The sequence below is a fragment of the Lynx canadensis genome, chromosome A3 (assembly GCF_007474595.2).
Source record: "Lynx canadensis isolate LIC74 chromosome A3, mLynCan4.pri.v2, whole genome shotgun sequence".
Classification (NCBI taxonomy): domain Eukaryota; kingdom Metazoa; phylum Chordata; class Mammalia; order Carnivora; family Felidae; genus Lynx; species Lynx canadensis.
Genome location: NC_044305.1, coordinates 12,226,371 through 12,247,813, shown reverse-complemented (window position 1 = coordinate 12,247,813; position 21,443 = coordinate 12,226,371). Strand labels below are relative to the sequence as shown.

General features: G+C 38.3%; 1 protein-coding gene across 2 annotated transcripts in view; it reads left to right on the top strand.

Moving 5' to 3' along the window:
• CSE1L (chromosome segregation 1 like) overlaps positions 1 to 21,443 on the top strand; it is a 47,804-nt gene that overhangs the window by 14,181 nt on the left and 12,180 nt on the right. For both annotated transcript variants that reach the window (XM_030309439.2, XM_030309440.1), the window contains exons 3-14: positions 4,632 to 4,774; positions 6,832 to 6,933; positions 7,012 to 7,157; positions 7,706 to 7,796; positions 9,906 to 10,013; positions 11,773 to 11,865; positions 14,485 to 14,652; positions 14,779 to 14,908; positions 17,239 to 17,304; positions 17,695 to 17,897; positions 18,611 to 18,695; positions 20,538 to 20,599. In XM_030309439.2, the coding sequence (XP_030165299.1) occupies positions 4,632 to 4,774; positions 6,832 to 6,933; positions 7,012 to 7,157; positions 7,706 to 7,796; positions 9,906 to 10,013; positions 11,773 to 11,865; positions 14,485 to 14,652; positions 14,779 to 14,908; positions 17,239 to 17,304; positions 17,695 to 17,897; positions 18,611 to 18,695; positions 20,538 to 20,599 (1,397 nt within the window). The remainder of the gene's footprint in view (positions 1 to 4,631; positions 4,775 to 6,831; positions 6,934 to 7,011; positions 7,158 to 7,705; positions 7,797 to 9,905; positions 10,014 to 11,772; positions 11,866 to 14,484; positions 14,653 to 14,778; positions 14,909 to 17,238; positions 17,305 to 17,694; positions 17,898 to 18,610; positions 18,696 to 20,537; positions 20,600 to 21,443) is intronic.

Below are 21,443 nucleotides of genomic sequence, written 5' to 3'. Positions count from 1 at the left end.
TCTTGGAGGAAGGAAAATTAATGGCTGTAATCTTCTTAGACTTTCCCAGAAAGCCTCTGCAAACCCTGTCTGTTGAAAATGATTTTTAATAATTGTGTGTTTGTAAGGTGAGGTGGTTACTGTTTTACGATTTCAGGGACAGAGTGTAGGAATAAATTGATGTTTTCTGGAAAAGAGTTATGAACATAGCATTTCTCAGGTTGTACTAGACCAACTCAACATCTTTAGAAAATGATCTGGAGGTTGAAATGTGTAGCGGATCTCAGCTTATAGATAGCACTGTGCTCCTTTGGTTCTTGAGATGAGACTGGTATGGATGAACTGGAAGACAGTTTGAGGCTCTTTGAGTGTGTAGAAACATGTCGTTGTAAATATTTTGTGAGCAAGTTGAAGGAAATGAGCACAGAAATACCTTGACTTAAACTCATGAGATTTCTTTAAGGGTATTGATTTCAATTTAAGAAAGAGATCTGGCAATTTATATGGGCTTTCCCCAGAGCATGGATACAGTGTGTTGCCCTGTGGGCAGTGCTAACCACTGAGAGGAAACAGCCAAAGCCTTCCAGACTCCTACAAAACCATAGTGTGTCCCTCTTGAAAATCATTTTCCAGTTCATTTTATTTATTAATGTTTTTATTTTATTTTTTTATTTTTTTTTTTATTTCTTCGGAAATTAACTTTTTTTTTTTTTATATATATGAAATTTATTGACAAATTGGTTTCCATACAACACCCAGTGCTCATCCCAAAAGGTGCCCTCCTCAGTACCCATCACCCACCCTCCCCTCCCTCCCACCCCCCATCAACCCTCAGTTTGTTCTCAGTTTTTAACAGTCTCTTATGCTTTGGCTCTCTCCCACTCTAACCTCTTTTTTTTTTTTTTCCTTCCCTTCCCCCATGGGTTCCTGTTAAGTTTCTCAGGATCCACGTAAGAGTGAAACCATATGGTATCTGTCTTTCTCTGTATGGCTTATTTCACTTAGCATTACACTCTCCAGTTCCATCCACGTTGCTACAAAAGGCCATATTTCATTTTTTCTCATTGCCACATAGTATTCCATTGTGTATATATACCACAATTTCTTTATCCATTCATCAGTTGATGGACATTTAGGCTCTTTCCATAATTTGGCTATTGTTGAGAGTGCTGCTATGAACATTGGGGTACAAGTGCCCCTATGCATCAGTACTCCTGTATCCCTTGGATAAATTCCTAGCAGTGCTATTGCTGGGTCATAGGGTAGGTCTATTTTTAATTTTCTGAGGAACCTCCACACTGCTTTCCAGAGCGGCTGCACCAATTTGCATTCCCACCAACAGTGCAAGAGGAATGTTTTTATTTTTGAGAGAGAGAGAGAGAGAGTGAGCTTGGGAGGGGCAAAGAGAGGGAGACACAGAATCCAAAGCAGGCTCCAGGCTATGAGCTGTCAGCACAGAACCCAACATGGGGCTCAAACTCACGAACTGTGAGGCCATGACCTGAGCCAAAGTCGGACATTTAACTGACTGAGTCATCCAGGCGCCCCAACATTTTCCAGTTTACCATTCCTCATCTTTTTTTTTTTTTTTTTTTTGAGAGAGAGGGAATGAGAGAGAAGAGAGAGCGTGCACGTGTGAGTAGGAGCGGGGTAGAAGGGGAGAGAGAGAACCTTAAGCAGGCTCTATGTCCAGTGCTGAGCCTGATGCAGTGTTCAGTCTTACCACTGACTGTGAGATCATGACCTGAGTTGACTCTCAGCTTACTGAGCCACCCAGGCTCCCCCTAGCATTCCTCATCTTTTATTTTTTATTAAAAAAAAAAAATGTTTTTAACGGTTTTATTCAGTTTTGAGAGACAGAATGTGAGCAGGGGAGGGGCGGAGAGAGAGGGAGAAACAATCTGAAGCAGGCTCCAGGCTCTGAGCTGTCAGCACAGAGCCCGATGTGAAGCTCAAACCCATGAACCATAAGATCATGACCTGAGCTGAAGTTGGATGCTTAACTGACTGAGCCACCCAGGTGCCCCATATTCCTCATCTTTTAAAAAAGACATGATGGGGGCGCCTGGGTGGCGCAGTCGGTTAAGGGTCCGACTTCAGCCAGGTCACGATCTCACGGTCTGTGAGTTCGAGCCCCGCGTCAGGCTCTGGGCTGATGGCTCGGAGCCTGGAGCCTGTTTCCGATTCTGTGTCTCCCTCTCTCTCTGCCCCTCCCCCGTTCATGCTCTGTCTCTGTCTGTCCCAAAAATAAATAAAAACGTTGGAAAAAAAAAAAAATAAAAAAGACATGATGAGCACAAAGTAGGGAAGATTTGAGGATGGACGTCAAACTCTTGGGACCCAGTTCAGAAAGAAGAGAGGTGTAGATTGTAGAAAATACTAAATTGTAGAAACTAATAGATGCTAAAAGGAGACCTTCTCAATACATATCGGGACCTTAGGGTAGGTGTTGCCTTATGAAGCTTGTAAAGAGGAAATGTTGTAAACCCTCACTGTGATCAGTAAACTCAGAAGACTGATTATCCCTTAAGTGTAGGAGTTGAAAATATGTGGGTAAAATCTTTGAATATTTTTTGCTGGTATTAACAGTGTTTAGTTTGAGAAGAACATTGAGGGCCAGTATGATAGGATAAGGACTGCACTAAAACTTTATCAGTGATGAAATCTAGCTGTGTGATCTTAAGACTACCTAACTCCAGGGGTCTTGTTTTTATTTATTTATTTATTTATTTGTTTGTTTGTTTGTTTATTTATTTATTTTCAGGGGTCTTGTTTTTAAAATAAGGATAATATACCTATGGGTAGTAGTGACAATTAAGGAAATAATAGATGCGAGATGTGAGTAAAGCACCAGACCCATATGATTAATAAAAATATACATTAGCATGCATTAATTCATTTGATTTTCATCACAGTAGTATAAATTTTTTTTTACTGCCATTACTAATAGTACTAATAATAATCCTTCTGGAATAAACCAGAACAGTCTTCAACTTGATGGTTCCACTCAGTGAAAATTTTTTTAGTGTTTTTATTTATTTATTTATTTATTTATTTATTTATTTATTTATTTTTGTTTTTTGTTTTTATTTATTTTTGAAAGAGAATGAGTAGGGGAGGGACAGAGAGAGAGGGAGACAGGATCTGAAGCAGGCTCTACACTGACAGCTGAGAGCCCAGTGTGGGTCTCGAAGCCACAAACCGTGAGATCATGACCTGAGCTGAAGTTGGACGCTCAACTGACTGAACCACCCAGGTGCCCCTTGGTGATTTTTTTTTTTTTTTACTGTAATTCTTTATAATTTTTTTTTACATTTATTCATTTTTGAGAGACAGAGACAGAGCGTGAGTGGGGTAGGGGCAGAGAGAGAGGGAGACACAGAATCTGCAGCAGGGTCCAGGTTCTGAGCTGCCAGCACAGAGCCCGACGCGGGGCTCAAACCCATAAACCTTGAGATCATGACCTGCTCTGAAGCTGGACGCTCAACTGACTGAGCCACCCAGGTGCCCCATCCATCCCTCAGTGAATTTTTGATGATAGGTTGGTGCAAAAGCAACACATATTTAGTAGAAACCATACTTCAGATTGTGAATTTTGAACTTCTCCCTGGGCCAGTGATAGGCGGCAGTACAATACTGTTTCACGGTGCTGGGCAGTGACAGCAAGCCACGCTCCCATTCAGTCATGTTGTCACAAAGGTAAACAACCAGCACACTGACAACCATTCTGTACCCATATAACTTTTCTGATTTCACTCTCAGTATAGTACTCAGCAAATTACATGCGATAGAAACACTTTGTTATAAAATAGGCTTTGCAATAGATGGTTTTGCCCAACTGTAGGCTAATCTAAGTGTTCTGAGCACTTTCAAGTAGGCTGGGCTAATGAGTACGTTAGGTATAATGAATGCAGTTTTGACTTCTGACATTTTGAACTTAGCATGCTTTTATCGGGACATAGTTCCATCCTAAGTTGAAGAAGATCTCATTATGAATTTGCCAGAGAGTCACTTAATCTGAGAAGCAGATTTTCCTTCTGCAGGGGTGATCAGTCAGTCAGGCCATGTTACAGGTTTGCCAGAATCAAGTGAGGTGTTTTTTTTTTTAACTAAAAAAAAAATTTTTTTTAATGTTTATTTTTGAGAGAGAGAGAGAGCACAAGCAGGGGAGGGGCAGAGAGAGAGGGAGGCACAGAATCTGAAGCCTGCTCCAGGCTCTGAACTTACAGCACAGGGCCCAACATGGGACTCAAATTTACAAACCTTGAGATCATGACCTGAGCCTGAGTCTGACACTTAACTGACTGAGCCACCCAGGTGCCCTCAAGTGAGTTTTAATGGATGGTAAAGTGATTTGAAACTGTTTATTTAGAGAGAGGGAGACAGTGCAAGAAGGGAAGGGGCAGAGAGGAGAGAGGGAAAAAATCCTGAGCAGGCTCCACACTCAGTGTGGAATCTGATGCGGGCTCAGTCCCACAACCCTGGGATCATGACCTGAGCTGAAATCAAGAGTTGGACACTTAACCAACTTAGCCACCCAGGTGCCCCTAATTTTTTGATGCTTTTAATCAGATCTACATAGCTCACCTGTATATAAAATGGAAAGATTTGGTTAAAGTAACAAATCTTCTAACATGAAAATTCTTTTACAGCTGAGAAGTTTCTTGAATCTGTAGAAGGAAATCAGAATTATCCACTGTTGCTTTTAACTTTGCTGGAAAAGTCCCAGGATAATGTTATCAAAGTGTGTGCCTCAGTAACATTCAAGAACTATATTAAAAGAAATTGGAGAATTGTAAGTATTTTGTGAACACACAGTCTCACAACCTGTATGTTTAAGATTTATATATGCAGCGCTCCTGAAAGATTCAGACACAGATTAAAGATAAAATTAAATAGAACCCTCTTCAACAAAATATTAGCAGATCAAATCCAAAAAGGTGTAAAAAGAATTACAAACTATGACCAAGTGGGATTTATCTTAGGTATGCAAGGCTGGTTCAACATTGAAAAATCAGTTAATGCATCGTATCAGTAGATGAATAAAAAGCATTTAACAAGATCCTACCCCCATCCATGGTAAAACTGTCAGTAAACTAGGAATGGAAGAGAACTTTCTTGACTTTATAAAGACTAACTACAAAAAGCCTAGAGCTAATATCCTACTTAATGGTGAGAAACTTGAAACTTTTTCACTATGATGAGATACAAAGCAAGGATGTCCCCTCTCATCACTCCTTTTCAACATTGTATTGGAAGTTGTTGCTAATGGAATAAGAGGAAGGAAAAGGTATACTGATAGGGAAGGAAAACATAAAACTTTGTTCACAGATGACATGATTTGTCTGTATAGAAATTCTGAAAGACTTAACAAAAGCTAGACAGGATGCTTCTCCAAAGTTCCTATTGTTTCATTTGAGTTCATGTAGATAACTTGAACTTGCTAACCCAGGTTGGTAGAGTGTGAGACTTGGTTTTTGCCTCCATTATGGTTGAAAAAAAAAATTTTTTTAAGCTTATTTATTTGGTGGGGGGGAGACATGGACGGGGGTAAGAGAGGAGAGAGAGAATCCCAAGCAGCCTCCATGCCGCCAGTACAGGGCCTGGTATGGGCCTCCATCCCACAGACTGCGAGATCATGTCCTGTGCCAAGATCAGGAATTGACTGAGCCACCCAGGCGCCCATCCATTATGGTTGAATTTATACATCAGCTCATTGTCAACTGAAGAGAGATTCTGTGGGAAGACACAGATCTTACTGAATAATTGAAGCAGTGTCTCTCATGGACTGGAAAAAATTAAACACAGTTGTAAAACCATGTTACATATATTAAAAATTTGCAGAATGTGAAATAATTTAGATTTGGAGTTTTTGATAAGGGGTATGTGGAAATAGATTCTAATTTTAAGGTGAATCCTATTATATTGCAAGTTTAATTGCAAAATTAGAAATTAAGGTATTTTCCCTACCTTATGACAGTGGTTCTCAATGGGGGATAATTTTGCCTGCAAATATCTTTGGAGACATTTTGGTTGTCATAGCTGGGGGCCCAGGGTGTTACTACGGTCTAGTGGGTAGAAACCAGGGTTGCTGGTAACTGCCCTACAGCGTACAAAAAAGATTTCCATACCAAAGATTTATCTGACTCAGAATGCCAGTAATGTTGCGATTGAGGAAACCCTGACTTAGGGTAAAGAAAAAAAAAAAAGAATTGTTTTGAAGTGATAGCAGTGATGATATTTAGAAAGTATTAAGGTTGACAAAAATGGTCAGTTTTTCTAAAAAGTCAACTATAAATATGCCTAAATATTTATTTAGAATTCTTCTTTTGTCTTCATTTCGTGAAAGAGTTTATGAGGTAGTAAATGTAGTAGTTTTTTTAAGCTTGTGCAGTTAGGTGTTACCACACATAGTGAAGAAACAACTAGTGAAACGTAGGATGTTTAAAAATCCATCCCTCTGCAGACATGCTAGCCCTCTTCTTCTGTCTTGATTTGTAAAAGTGGTGAGACTTCCAGAACCTCTTTGAGTGATGTAGTCCTGGATGTTTTCCAACTGGTAACGATCAAGAAGTTTTCATTGAAAAGACCTCTGACTTAAGGCAAGGGTCAGATTGAAGGTTCTGGAGATGGATGTGGCCTGTGCCGTGCATGTCCATAAAGACTTTAACCATGTGTTCTGAGAATGGTGACATATAGAACTCTGATTTTTCATTGGCATCAGGGAGCCAGTGAAGCTCATTGATTTGTATGTAAAATATTTGCATTTGGGATAGAATATACATTTTTATCTATAAATATGGTCATGGATATGGACTTCATGTTACTTGGTATTGATGTTTTGCTTTTAAGGTTGAAGATGAACCGAACAAAATTTGCGAAGCTGACCGTGTAGCTATTAAAGCCAACATAGTGCACTTGATGCTTAGCAGCCCAGAGCAAATTCAGAAGCAGGTAATGTAAGGCCCTACTATTTAAGGAGGCTTGTTTGCAAAGCTTTGATCTAATTAATCTTTTCCCTTCCCGCTCCAGTTAAGTGATGCTATTAGCATTATTGGCAGAGAAGATTTCCCTCAGAAATGGCCTGACTTGTTGACAGAAATGGTGAATCGTTTTCAGAGTGGAGATTTCCATGTTATTAATGGAGTCCTTCGTACAGCACATTCTTTATTTAAAAGGTATTGATAAATTCTTTTTTTTTTTTTTTTTTTTTTTTAATATTTGTAAGTAATCTGTACCCCCAACTTGGGGCTCAAACTCACAATCCCCAGATCAAGAGTCTCATGCTATTCCAACTGAGCCAGCTAGGTGCCCCGATAAATTCATATATTTATAAAATATTAATTTTATTTATTAAGAGAGAGAGGGGCAGAGGGAAGAGATACAGAATCCCAAGCAGGCTTCCTGCTGTCAACACAGAGGGCTCAAACTCACCAACTGTGAGATCATGACCTGAGCTGCGATCAGGAGTTGGAAGCTAAACTGAGTCACCCAGGAGGCTCAATTCATATTTTCAAAATACTTTTTTTCAAATGCTTTTGTTTGTGTAAATAGTTGTATTTTTGTGACTGTTGTCATTCCTTTGAACTTGGTAATCTTAGAATAAGAGATAATCTTCTCAGTTCATTATTATGTTTGTTTCTTAAGTAGTCTAATCTATCCTTGAAGGCCTAAAGTCAATAAACATAAAGCTTGTAAATTTACCTACTTTACCTTAATTTTTTAGATATCGCCATGAATTTAAGTCTAATGAGTTATGGACTGAAATTAAACTTGTTCTGGATGCCTTTGCTTTACCTTTGACTAATCTATTTAAGGTAATGGAATACTATCTTTGTGATACTGTAAAATTACTTAATATTTTAAACTGCTTAATTATTTGTGTGGATTTTATTTAAGAGAATGCTTTAAGTCTATTTGATAGGTAATACTTAGAGCAGCATTTCTTTTGAAAAATTCCAAACCTGTACAGAAATAGAGAAGATGATCTCATTAACTCCCATGTATCTGTTACTGTTACACAAGGTTAACAGTATTACTTTTTCCCCCTCCCTTCCTCTCCTTTGTAGGAATACTTAAAAGCAAATCCCAGACATCATATTTCACTCAAGTATTTGAATGTTTATTTTTTAAAATATAATTTATTGTCAAATTGGCTTCCATACAACACCCAGTGCTCATCCCAACAGGTGCCCTCCTTCATGCCCATCACCCACTTTCCCCTCTCCCCCACCCCCCATCAACCCTCAGTTTGTTTTCAGTCCTTAAGAGTCTCTTACGGTTTGCCTGAATGTGTGTTTCTAAAGGAATCGCTCCCCATTTTGATTTGATTTTACATATAGTTCAACTAATGAATTTATATATTTGTACATCTTATGGTGAACAGGCTGCTTTCCTAAACATGTTCTTTATCTCTGAGAATCCTATAAGATTGAAAGATTAAAAAAAAATTTTTTTTTAATTATTTTTAAGCAATATCCACGTGCAATGTGGGGATTGAACTTAAAACCCCAATGGGATCAAGAGTCACGTGCTCCACCAACAGCCATCCAGGTGCCCCCGTTTTTTTTTTTCCCTCTTAAGTTTTTTTAAGTAATCCCTACACCCAACAAGGGGCTTGGACTCAAGATGCCAAGATTAAGAGTCACATGCTCTTCCGACCGAGCTAGCCAGGCACCCCGAAAGAGATATATTTTTAACCTTTTTTCAGATAAGGAGAGAGGATTCAGTATCCCCCAGCTAATAAAAAAGGGAGCCAAGCCTTAACCTAGTTTTGCTAATAACTCTGGAAAAGCTACTCCTTTCCTATTTTCAAAAAAGGAAAGTTGTATGATACTCACAACTTCTAAGATGTAAAGTGTGCACAGAAATTTTTCATGGTTAGGATGTCTTACTGATTGTACATTTTTTCTTAATGTTTATTTATTTTTGAGAGAGCGGGGTGGGGAGGGGATCTGAAGTGAACTGTGTGCTGACAGCAAGAGCAAGGGGCTCCAACCCCAGAACTGTGAGATCGTGACCTGAGCCAAAGTCAGACACTCAACCGACTGAGCCACCAGGCTCCCTGCCGACTGTACATTTTTATCTGAGAAAATAAAATTGGATAAAATGTAATCAAGATTTTCCACCTATTGGGTTGGCACAGATTTTTATTTCGTTTTACTAATGTTAAAAGTGTTAGAGTGCAGTGAAATGAAGTCTGATGTCCTGTCCATTGGATTATAAAAGGTAGTGTCTGGAGTTTGACATTTCATTAAGAAAACCTTTATATTCATATTTCTTAACTCCAGGATATAGGAAGTAAGATTTGTTGAGTGTCTTTTACATATTCCACGAAGTACTAGGATATTTTATGTGTATTTCTTCATTCTCATTCTCTGAGGTAGGCATTATTTTCAGATTACAGAGGAGGAAATTGGGGCTCAGTAAAATAATTGCTCAAAGTAATGCTCATGATGAACAAGAGTCTGGATTATATCCAGTTTTATCTGGCTTGCAAAACCTGTGCTCATAGCATAGTGCTCTGCTTTGGTAATACACTTCTAGAATTTCATACTGCAAAAATTAGAGGTATGCATAGTTTTAGAAAAGCCTGTTATAGTTAGAATAATAAATAATTGGAAACAAATTAAATGCCAGGTGGCAGGGGAATTATTTAATAGGAGCAGATAAAGACAATTTTGTAATATATTTATATGCACAAAGGAGAGTAGAAGGATCTAGTTGAAATATTAACATTGGACTTTTTAGTAGTGCTATTATGGACAATGTAAAAATATATACTGTTGTAATATATTTTTTCAGAATCTCTTATATGACCGTATACTATTTAAAAGGTAAATTTTGGAGAAGATATAAGCAGTCTCACCTTATTTGACTAAAGTTTATAGTAACATTAAAACTGTGTTCCTAATTTCCTTTCCAAGGCCACTATTGAACTCTGCAGTACCCATGCAAATGATGCCTCTGCCCTAAGGATCCTTTTTTCTTCCCTGATCCTTATCTCAAAATTGTTCTACAGTTTAAACTTTCAGGTGAGTTTTGTTACATTTCTTTTTTTTTTAATTTTTTAAGTTTATTTACTTATTTTGAGAGAGAGAGAGAATGAATCCCAAGCAGACTCCATGCTGTTAGCACAGATAGCTAATATATAGCACATATAATAGCACATATAGCTATTAGCTCCATCCCACGAGCTATGATGACCTGAGCCGAAACCAAGAGTTGGATGCTCAACCGATTGAGCCACCCAGGCGCCCCAGTTTTGTTGTGTTTCTTGCTTTTGATTCTTTGATGTCAAATATATAGGTTCTGAATTGATAAAGACTTCTTGGCCAGCATTGATTTTTCTGCAAAGAAAGTAATTAGTATTTCTCTGACTTCCTCCATTTTTTGTCTGCAAATACTGTTCTACTTTATAGTTGTTCTGGAGATATTTCTAGGATATTTCTGGTGGGTATTTTGTGGGGAAAGGTAGTGTTCTCTTGTAGTCCAATAACTTAGAGAAACCCCATTTCCTAAATCACTGCTTTGGAGAGTCACCCTGTATACAGTATTGAAGACACTGAGAGATCACATTTTCAGGCCTTTCTCTTTTATTCATTTAAGTGGATATTAACACTGGGGGAACCATGATTTGGTTACAGGTCTCTGGCTAGCTTATACAAAAAAGGCTTTTATTGGAAGCATAGGGTACAGAAGGCTGAAGAGCCAGGTGTTGAAAGGTGTAAGAATTTGTGGCATTTCAGAGGAAACACAGCCATGGACTTCTAGTAGAAAATGTCTGGTCCCCCTCTTGCTACTGAGATAGTGGCCTCCATTCTTTTTCTTGAAATGTTACTTTAAGATTCAGGGCTCCAAGAATGAGAAGAAGGGTCTTAACACAGAGCCTGATGGGGGGCTCCATCCCTCGAACTATGATGACCTGAGCCGAAACCAAGAGTTGGTTGCTCAACCGACTGAGCCACCCAGGTGCCCCAGTTTTGTTGTATTTCTTGCTTTTGATTCTTTGATGTCAAATAGACAGGAGGAAGGTATTTGGCTTTTTCTTTGCTCAGAGCCAGGGCCAAGTACCTGAACGTCATCCTCATAACATGACTACACTCACAGTGGTAGGAAAAGCATTCTCTAAAAGGAATGGGTGGAATAGGAGATGAACATCCCAAAATGGCATATCCGCATCTGTGTTCCGCTGGACACCAGTTTGAGAAATTTTTACTTAAAGGATATCACTGTTTTTGCTTATACCTTCTTTTGAATTCTATTTTTAGAAATCAGGTAGAATTGAGGCTCTTAATAACTTGTTAGGCATAGTTAAGGAAACCAAAAGAGGAAATATAATCTTTACCTTGGGGGGCGTATCCCTCATTAAAAAGGCAGTACTATGGCACAGGAAATCAGTAACTGTAAGATGATGAGTTTGAATGGGTGGTCATCTTACAATAAATGCGATAGTTCAGAAAGGAAAAGGAAGATATTGGTAAGCACTGAGTTTTTGTAAGGAAAGGTTTCATACAGTCTTAGACCTTCCGAGAGAAAGTAAATTTAGATTGGGACAGGAAATAAGGTGGCCTCATTTTGTGGTTGAAAGTGTATAAACATAAGACACAATGGTTTATTCAGCTGCCAGACCCAGCTGGAATAGAGAAGTCTTGTCTAAATAGTTAATGGTTGGCTCAGGCTGAAAAGTGTGGACTTCAGGCAGTAGGTATGTGGGAAATGTTTGGCATGGGGCAAAACTTACTAAAATAACATTTATTTTAATCAAAAGTCTCAAGTCAGTGTTTATTCTAGGATCTCCCTGAGTTTTTTGAAGATAATATGGAAACTTGGATGAACAATTTTCATACCCTCTTGACATTAGATAACAAGCTTCTACAAACTGATGTAAGTATTGTTTTAAAATGTTTCCCAAGTAGCCTTTTTTTAAATGAAGAATTGTTTGAAATATTAGATTTTGATTATATCTCAGTTTTTAACTATGTAAAAAAAAAATGCCCTCTGAAACCTTTGGAATATAATTAGACTTCAAAAAATGAAATAGTTATTTGAGAACATTTACTTTATTATTATTTTTTAATTAATTAAAAATTTTTTTAACGTTTATTTGTTTTTGAGACAGAGAGAGACAGAGCATGAATGGGGGAGGAGGGTTAGAGAGAGGTAGACACAGAATCTGAAACAGGCTCCAGGTTCTGAGCTGTCAGCACAGAGCCCGACACGGGGCTCGAACTCACGGACCGTGAGATCATGACCTGAGCCGAAGTCGGCCGCTTAACCAACTGAGCCACCCAGGCGCCCCACATTTACTTTATTTTTTAAGTAAACTTTGCCCAACATAGGGCTCGAACTCAAGACCCAGAGATCAAAAGTCTCCTGTTTTACTGAACATTAAATTCTGGATCCTAAAATTTTTTTTACTCTTGCACTGTTGATAGGTAGAACCCAAGAAGGCAAGTAATATTTAATTATGTGGGATGTTCTATGTTTGGTTATTTGTAACATACAGAATTACTCTTCTTGTGGGCCTGGTGTAGGTAGTTCCATGATTTATAGAGAAGGCTATATCATTACATTATTAAAAGGAAAACCTCAGAGTATTCACACTATGACCATTTTATGAAATAGAAAACCGTCACTGAAGATACTAAGAAAACATAAACCTTTGCAACAATAGCCTCTTTTTAAAAAGCATCCGCGGGGCGCCTGGGTGGCGCAGTCGGTTAAGCGTCCGACTTCAGCCAGGTCACGATCTCGCGGTCCGTGAGTTCGAGCCCCGAGTCAGGCTCTGGGCTGATGGCTCAGAGCCTGGAGCCTGTTTCCGATTCTGTGTCTCCCTCTCTCTCTGCCCCTCCCCCGTTCATGCTCTGTCTCTCTCTGTCCCAAAAATAAATAAACGTTAAAAAAAAAAAAAAATTAAAAAAAATAAAATAAAAAGCATCCGCAGCATGGGAAAATGGGGACATTATGAAGGTTTGTAATGTGTTATAGTTTCTGGTCTGGGGTTTGTAATAATGCATACTTTCCAACATAGGGCACTTACTTTGTGTTGCTCGTTTGTTTGTTTATTAATAGATTCGTGATCTACTACCTCTTTCCCAAGAAATAAAAAACATAAAAATAAAATACTGAGAATGCTTCAATTTCAGATAAAATTAGAATAGGTGATTCAAATCAATTTTGGGGAGTGGGGTGCAGAGAGAATTGTTTCAGTGGGTGTATAGCAAATTTTCTCTGAGATTTACCGACTAAAGCAACAAAAAAATCTATGGTTCCTATGACATAATTCTTTCAGTCCAGTGAAATAAAAACAATGCCCTCAGAAAAACAAAGCTCGTCTTCACACTTTAAAGGAAGATTTTCACCTAGGATTCTTACAGGGAGCTCTTAGCCCGTTTAACCAGTTATACTTTATGTCCTCTTACTATGTAACATTCCTTATGTTTATGCCTTGAGGAGCCACCTGTTAGGGAGTTCTTTTTATCTCTTCTAAATTTGAATTCTTTGTCACATGGTATAGCTTAAAAGGTGTTTATGGATTGCTGTTACAGTAGAGAGCATCATATAAATGACTGTCATGGTTTAGATTGGGGTTGGCAAACTTTATCTGTAAAGGTTCAGGTAGTAAATATTTTTGGCTTTGTGGGCTGTACAGTCTCTGTCCCAACTACTCAGCCCTCCATTTGGAGTTGAAAGCAGCCATAGGCAATACTATAAATTATATAAATGTAAAGAAGGAATGAGCAAGGCTGTATTTCAGTAGAACTTTACTTACAAAAATAGGCAGCAGGCCTGCAGACCGTAGTTTGACCCCTGAATTAGTTTGCTGTTTAATACTTTATAACCAGAGTATTGTTGGTGAGAATCTTACAGCATTATCTTATATATTTGAAGTGACAGCCTTTTGGGAGGAGATAGCAAGACACCTGACCATGTTGCAAAGGAAAGTGTGATATGGCCTTTATCATTTAGATTTCTGTAGGAATACATTATTTTCACTTTAACATGTAAATATTTTATAATTCAACAACCTGAAGAAAAGTCTTTTTTTTTATTTTTTTTTTGACGTTTATTTATTTTTGAGACAGGGAGAGACAGCATGAACGGGGGAGGGTCAGAGAGAGAGGGAGACACAGAATCTGAAACAGGCTCCAGGCTCTGAGCTGTCAGCACAGAGCCCGACGCGGGGCTCGAACTCACGGACCGCGAGATCGTGACCTGAGCCAAAGTCGGATGCTTAACCGACTGAGCCACCCAGGCGCCCCAAGAAAAGTCTTTTTAACTTGAAAACTTGAAATTACTCTCACTGATTAATAAATGAGAAGTATTTCATTTGTTCTGTATTTGAAAGACTAAATGAATAAATTGATAGTGGCATCAATGCCATTTGTAACACTAGGCTTTGGATTACATTTTTAAGGAGTTTGTTTCAGGAATTAAAGCTATTCTCTATGTATGATAACATTATACGTGTATGTTTGAGTTTTCTGTTTTCTCATATATGAGGATGAAGAGGAAGCCGGCTTGTTGGAGCTCTTAAAATCCCAGATCTGTGATAATGCTGCGCTCTATGCACAGAAGTATGATGAGGAATTTCAGCGGTACCTGCCTCGCTTTGTCACAGCCATCTGGAATTTACTGGTTACAACAGGTCAAGAGGTTAAATATGACTTGGTAAGATGATGGTGGAGAGACAGATAATTAAGACATTCCCTCCCTACCTCCCCCAAGAAAGAAATGATTTAGTTTTGCTCTTAAAAATATGCCTGTTTTTGTGTTTTTGTTTTTGTTTTTTCCCAGTTAGTAAGTAATGCAATTCAGTTTCTGGCTTCAGTTTGTGAGAGACCTCACTATAAGAATCTGTTTGAGGACCAGAACACGCTGACAAGTATCTGTGAAAAGGTTATCGTGCCTAACATGGAATTTAGAGGTAATTATGGCAAAGTCTGAAGCCTTTTCAGAAGATTAAAAGCTTGTTTTTTTGAAGAGTATGTTAGTATAAATTTAGTAAGTCTGTTCCCTGCTGCTTTTTATATAATATATTGAGTCTGATTTTTTTTTTAAATGTTTATTTTTGCGAGAGTGAGAGTATACACACGTGCAGGTGGGGGAGGGGTAGAGGAAGACAAAGGATCTAAAGCTGGCTCTGCTCTGACACCAGAGAGCCTGATGTGGGGGCTCGAACCCATGAACCACAAGATTATGACCTAAGCCAAAGTCAGACACTTAGCCAACTGAGCCACTCAGGCGCCCTAGTTTTTTTAAGTTTAACTTAATTATTTTTAGAGAGAGCTCACATGCCACACTAGCAGGGGAGGGGCAGGAGAAGGAGATAGAGAATCCTGAGCTGAACAAGAATTGGACGCTGAATCAACTGAGCCACCCAGGAAGCCAGTCTGATTTTTTTCTTATTGCTAATTAAAACTTCTGCAGGTCATTTAATTGCCTATTTCTGAAAAAAATGTTTATTTATTTTGGGAGAATCCCAAGCTGGCTTCACACTGTCAGCGAGGAGACTGATGCCAGGTTTTGATCTCGTGAGATCACATGAGCTGAAACCAAGAGTCAGATGCTTAACCGACTGAGCCACTGGGGTTCCCCCACTTACTGCCTATTTTCTACACTAAGACAAAGTGTAGTTTAAAAGACATTTGTAAGGGGGGGCCTGGGTGGCTCAGTCGGTTAAGTATCCGACTTTGGTTCAAGTTGTGATCTCACAGTTCGTGGGTTTGAGCCCTGTGTGGGGCGCCGTACTGACAGCTCAGAGCCTAGAGGCTGCTTCGGATTCTGTGTCTCCCTCTCTCTCTGCCTCTCCCCCGCTCACACTGTGTGTGTGTGTGTGTGTGTGTGTGTGTGTGTGTCTCAAAAAAAAAATGAATAAAACATTAAAAAATAAATTTTAAAAATAAAAGACATTTGTATCACTGTGGTGAGGTTTGTTTTACACTGTGGAGGGTTTTTCACAGAAATATTGAATAAGACTAAAAAAATTCCTATTCCATGGATAAGAAAGTAAACCATCCAGGATGGTGTTGTTTGAGTTAGTGTTTCACCAAGGCAGATAGCAGTTTTCAAACAGTGTAGTTGAGAGCGGAAGTGATTGATAACCTGTAAATACAGAGCTGAAGCCCACCTAGTTTGTAATTAAGGTTAAGAGAGTCTTTTTTTTTTTTTAATTTTTTTTTTTTTCAACGTTTATTTATTTTTGGGACAGAGAGAGACAGAGCATGAACGGGGGAGGGGCAGAGAGAGAGGGAGACACAGAATCGGAAACAGGCTCCAGGCTCTGAGCCATCAGCCCAGAGCCTGACGCGGGGCTCGAACTCACGGACCGCGAGATCGTGACCTGGCTGAAGTCGGACGCTTAACCGACTGCGCCACCCAGGCGCCCCAAGGTTAAGAGAGTCTTAAGAGTATTAGTGTACAAATTGTCTCTCCTTCTTAGAGCTGAGAAGGACAGGTAGTAAATATGGAAGGAATTGTGTTTTATGTTAAAGTATTCATTAGATCAGTGGTTCTCAAATTATCAGGAACTAAAAGGAATAAAGGACAATATCATGTAAGGCTTTATTTCCTTTTGTGTTTTTTTCATGAAACTATAAAGGACAGATCTTTATTCTGATATTGTCCATCCTACTTTTATTGGTGTGGAAATGACTTTTATGAAATAATGGTGGTTATATTTGTTAGGCTGTTTGGTTTTTTAATGTCCTTATTTAGCAGAATAAAAAGTTGGCATCCCTAGCTTGGGCTCCAGCAGTCACCTTTTTGATGTTGGTGGTTAAAGTCCCGTTCTGGGGACACTATCACATTAGAACAGGTGAGCTGTGTGAATTACCTATACTTACCCTCTCAGGGTAGCATTTGTGCTCTAAGTAATGATTAAGAATAAATGAAATATATATAAGCTTGGGTGGCTCAGTTTAGCTTCCAGCTCTTGATTTCAGTTCAGGTTATGATCTCACGGGTGTGAGATCAAGTCCCGTGTTGGGCTTTGCGCTGACAGCGTGGATCCTGCTTGGGATTCTCTCTGTCCCTCCCCAGCTCACACGCCCATGCTCTGTCTTGCTCTTGCTGTTACTCTCTCAAAATGAATAAGCATTTTTTAAAAAAAAAGAATACACTAAGTCGTCATTTGTTAGGAACACTTTGCTATAAAATATGGCACATCTACATACTCTTCTGTGTACTCAGTTATGAAAGTACAGTGGCTTGTCATGTCTTTTGAGGGGTTATTTGGAATGCCATCTCTCTTTGTAGCTGCCGATGAAGAAGCCTTTGAAGATAATTCTGAGGAGTACATAAGGAGAGATTTGGAAGGATCTGGTATGTATTTTGGTTTTTAACTGTTAGTCTGATAGCAAGGCACTTTTAAAGTAGTTCTTGTCACTGTGGGAGGAGGAGTAGTCAGAGTAAGTGTGTTGTCTCAACTGCCTTTCCTCCTTTAATTTGTACACCTTTAAGAGCAGCTCTCGTCTGAGTTCTATCCAAGTGTCCAGCATTGAATGTCCTCTGTCTCTTACATACTTATTAGTGTGTAACTACTACGATAATCTTTTTAGTTTCATTCCCATTCTTGTGTGTCTTGTGAATAAAATAATGGTCTTTTTCATTGTTTATGTTGTTGATAGCTATCAAATGGCAATTTTTTGCCTTATAATCTTGATCAGTTGGTGGTTTCTTTATCCTGTGATGTATTTCCCTTTGATTTTATAGATATTGATACTAGACGCAGGGCTGCTTGTGATCTAGTACGAGGATTGTGCAAGTTTTTTGAGGGACCCGTGACAGGAATCTTCTCTGGTTATGTTAATTCCATGCTGCAGGAATATGCAAAAAATCCGTCTGTCAACTGGAAACACAAAGATGCAGCCATTTACCTCGTGACATCGTTGGCATCAAAAGCCCAAACACAGAAGGTGAATCTTCAATGTAGTTTTGTTTCTAAAATAGACTTGCTGGTGGGGCACCTGGGTGGGTCAGTTGGTTAAGCATCCGACTTCAGCTTAGGTCATGATCAGGTCAGTGAGTTCGAGCCCCGCGTCAGGCTCTGTGCTGACAGCTCTGAGCCTGGAGCCTACTTTGGATTCTGTCTCTGTCTCTGTCTCTGTCTCTGTCTCTTCCTCTTCCTCTCCCCCTCCCCCCCTCTCTTTTTCTTTGTCTCTGCTCCTCTCCTGCTCGCACTCTGTCTCTCAAAAATGAATAAACGTTAGAATTTTTTAGTCTTGGTGGTAACCACAGAAATCAGAAAGAAGTAATAGATTTCTAATGATGCAGCCTACTCTGCTAGGTAACCTGTTTGTTCTGATGAGAATCATATAGTCTCCAAAGATGAGTTGACATTGATGTATGAAGCACTTCATTTTCTCCTGGACAAAAAACTGATGGATTCCCTTCACTGAGACTTGGTGTATAGAATGTGCTAAATTTAAATTTAGCTGTTCTTTAATTTAGGGACGCTTCTTTGTTGTTTATTAAAAAAGTCTTGTTTTTTTTTTTAATATATTTAAGCAGTTGTGATTTGAAGTGTTCATCTCCATTTTTAACCTGTTTTTTAAAAGTTGCCTTAATTTCTTATGTGTTAGATAGATAGAAGTATTTTATTTTATCATATTAAAAATTTGTTTTTCAGCATGGAATTACACAAGCAAATGAACTTGTAAACCTGACTGAGTTCTTTGTGAATCACATTCTCCCCGATTTAAAATCAGCTAACGGTGAGTTGGGGGGGGGGGGGGTTTTTTTTTTAATATATTTTGAGAGAGAGGGAGAGAGAGAATCCCAAGCAGGCTCCACGCTATTAGTGCAGAGCCCAATGTAGGACTCAATCCCATGAACCCCATGGAGTCCAGACCAGAGCTGAAATCAAGATTTGGGACCCTTAACTGACTGAGCCACCTAGGCTCCCCTGTTAAAAATGTTTTTAATACAGCTTACAACATTTTTTACTTGCAATGGTATGTATGTATGTATGTATGTATGTAAAGTAATCTCTACACCCAATGTGGGAGTTGAACTCATGATCCTCTGAGATCAAGATTCACGTGCTCTTACCAACTGAGCCAGGCCAGGCACCCCTGCTTGTTATTTTATACTGCAAAATAACTAACATTATGGCAAAAGACATAACGGATTCTGCATCACCATGACACTCAAAAAAATGGCTCCTATCCTTGTTGAAGTTACTTCTTTTACTGAATAAAATCTCACATGGTTTCCCCAGATCTTGCCCAGTTGAAATGAACAGTCTAAAGAAGATGTTGCTTGTGTAGAAGGAAAATGGGAACAACTAAAACGAAATTTGTAGCTCAGCTACAAATTCCTATAGGAATTATACTTTAGTTTTCTTTTCCTTCTTATTTAAAAACTGAAATCCCACTCATACGTTGACCTTGAGAAACTTAATAGAAGACCATGCCCCCATCGTCTTCCCCAAGGGAAGGGGAAAAAAAATAGTTACAGAGAGGGAGGGAGGCAAACCAGAAGAGACTCTTAAATACAGAGAACAAACTGAGGGTGGATGGGGGAGGGGAGGGCGGGCAGGAGAGGGGAAAATGGGTGATGAGCATTGAGGAGGGCACTTGTTGGGATGAGCACTGGGTGTTGTGTGTAAGTGATGAAGCATGGGAATCTACTTCAAAAACCAAGAACACACTTTACACTGTATGTTAGCCAATTGACAATGAATTTTAAAATTTTTAAAAATATTTTTATATTTAATGGCAGAAAAAAATAAAAACTGAAATCTTAAAAATTGAAGCAAATTTAAAGTACTTGAAACTGAGTAAGTCTTAAGGATAATTTTCTATGTTTATGAAAGTATGTTGATTAAGATACCTTATGTATTCCCCCCCCCCTTTTTTTTAATCCCTTTTTAAAAAACTTTTGGGGGTACCTGGGTGGCTCAGTTGATTAAGTGTCTGACTGTTGATTTCAGCTCAAGTCTTGTGGAATCAAGGCCAGCATTGGACTCTGTGTTGACAGCATGGAGCCTCCTTGGAATTCTCTCTCTCTTTCTCTCTCTCTCTTAAAATAAATATTAAAAATAAAGAAAAAAATACTTTTGTATGGATTTTTAAATACACTAAAAGGGAGAATATTTTAATGTACCTTGAATCTGGATAGATTCAAGAATTTTTAATAATTGACCAATATTCTATCTTTTTTACTAATTTATTTTCCCATAATTAGAGTAGTTTAAAGCAAATCCCAGCCATTGCTCACTTCGGTAGCACAAATATTAAAGCAAATTCTTTCCAGAGACACATACTCTTGATTCAGAATAGCTTCCTTTCTAGGAAGAAGTTGATACATGGTCATTAGTTTGTGGTCCTTCAGTTATGTAAGTAGTACATGTTCATTTGTAATGAAACTTAACAAGGGGAAAAAATAAAATTACTCATAATCTTACTAATAACTACATAGTAGATCTTTATGTACTTAAGTTTCAGTTACTTGACATTTTGGTTACCAAACTGTTTCAAAGATCCAATAATGTCACCAATTTGGGAGTAGTGGTCTTTAGCACTTAAATAACTATGGCTTTATTTTTTTAATAGTGAATGAATTTCCTGTCCTTAAAGCTGATGGTATCAAATACATAATGATTTTTAGGAATCAAGTAAGTAGCTTTTGAATTACATGTTTTATACCAGTTAATCTCTTAAGAGTTTTATTGTATACCAGCTTCTCTCCCTGCCGTGCAGTCATACTTGACATCCACATCTAACAGAATTAACAATAACTTCTTAAGAACTTAGGATCCAGACCATGCTTATTTTTCTCCTTTGTCTCAAAAATATCATTATATAGTGATTTTAATAAAAATTGGGATCCAAACAAGGTACACACATTGTTTATGGTTGATTGTCTCTTATCTCTTATTTTACAACAGAGAGGTCCTCCTTCCCCTTTATTGTGACTATTAGTTCTTGGAGAAACCAGTCATTTGTCTTGTGGAGTTTCTCACATTGTATTTTTGGCCAATTTTATTCTCGTGTGTTTATGGTTTTACTACATAACTTGTTTCCACAAAAATTCTGTAGTATTTTATAGGCTTAAAATTTTATTTGTATAAATGATATGCTGTAGGTTTGCTCTACACATCTTGGTTTTTTTGTGTGTGCTTAACATTGTTTTTGAGAGTTACTCATTTTAGTAGACGTAGTTCATTTTTTAATAGTTGTGTAGTATCCCATCATAAGAATATGCCACAGTTTATTTCCTATGGATGATTCTTTAATTTCTTGATTTATAATTTTTATGTCTTTGGCAGGTAGTTACCAGGGTTACATGCAACCTTGTGAAGCTATTCTGTTTTAAAGAGTAATGAATGGGTGTTCTAAATTTTTAGAGGCTTCTAATGAAGATTAGTATTCTTATCTTTGCCCCCACCTCTTTTTTTAGAAGAAAAAATGAGGCACAAAGAGCTTGAATAACTTTTCCAAGAACTACCTGCTAATGAA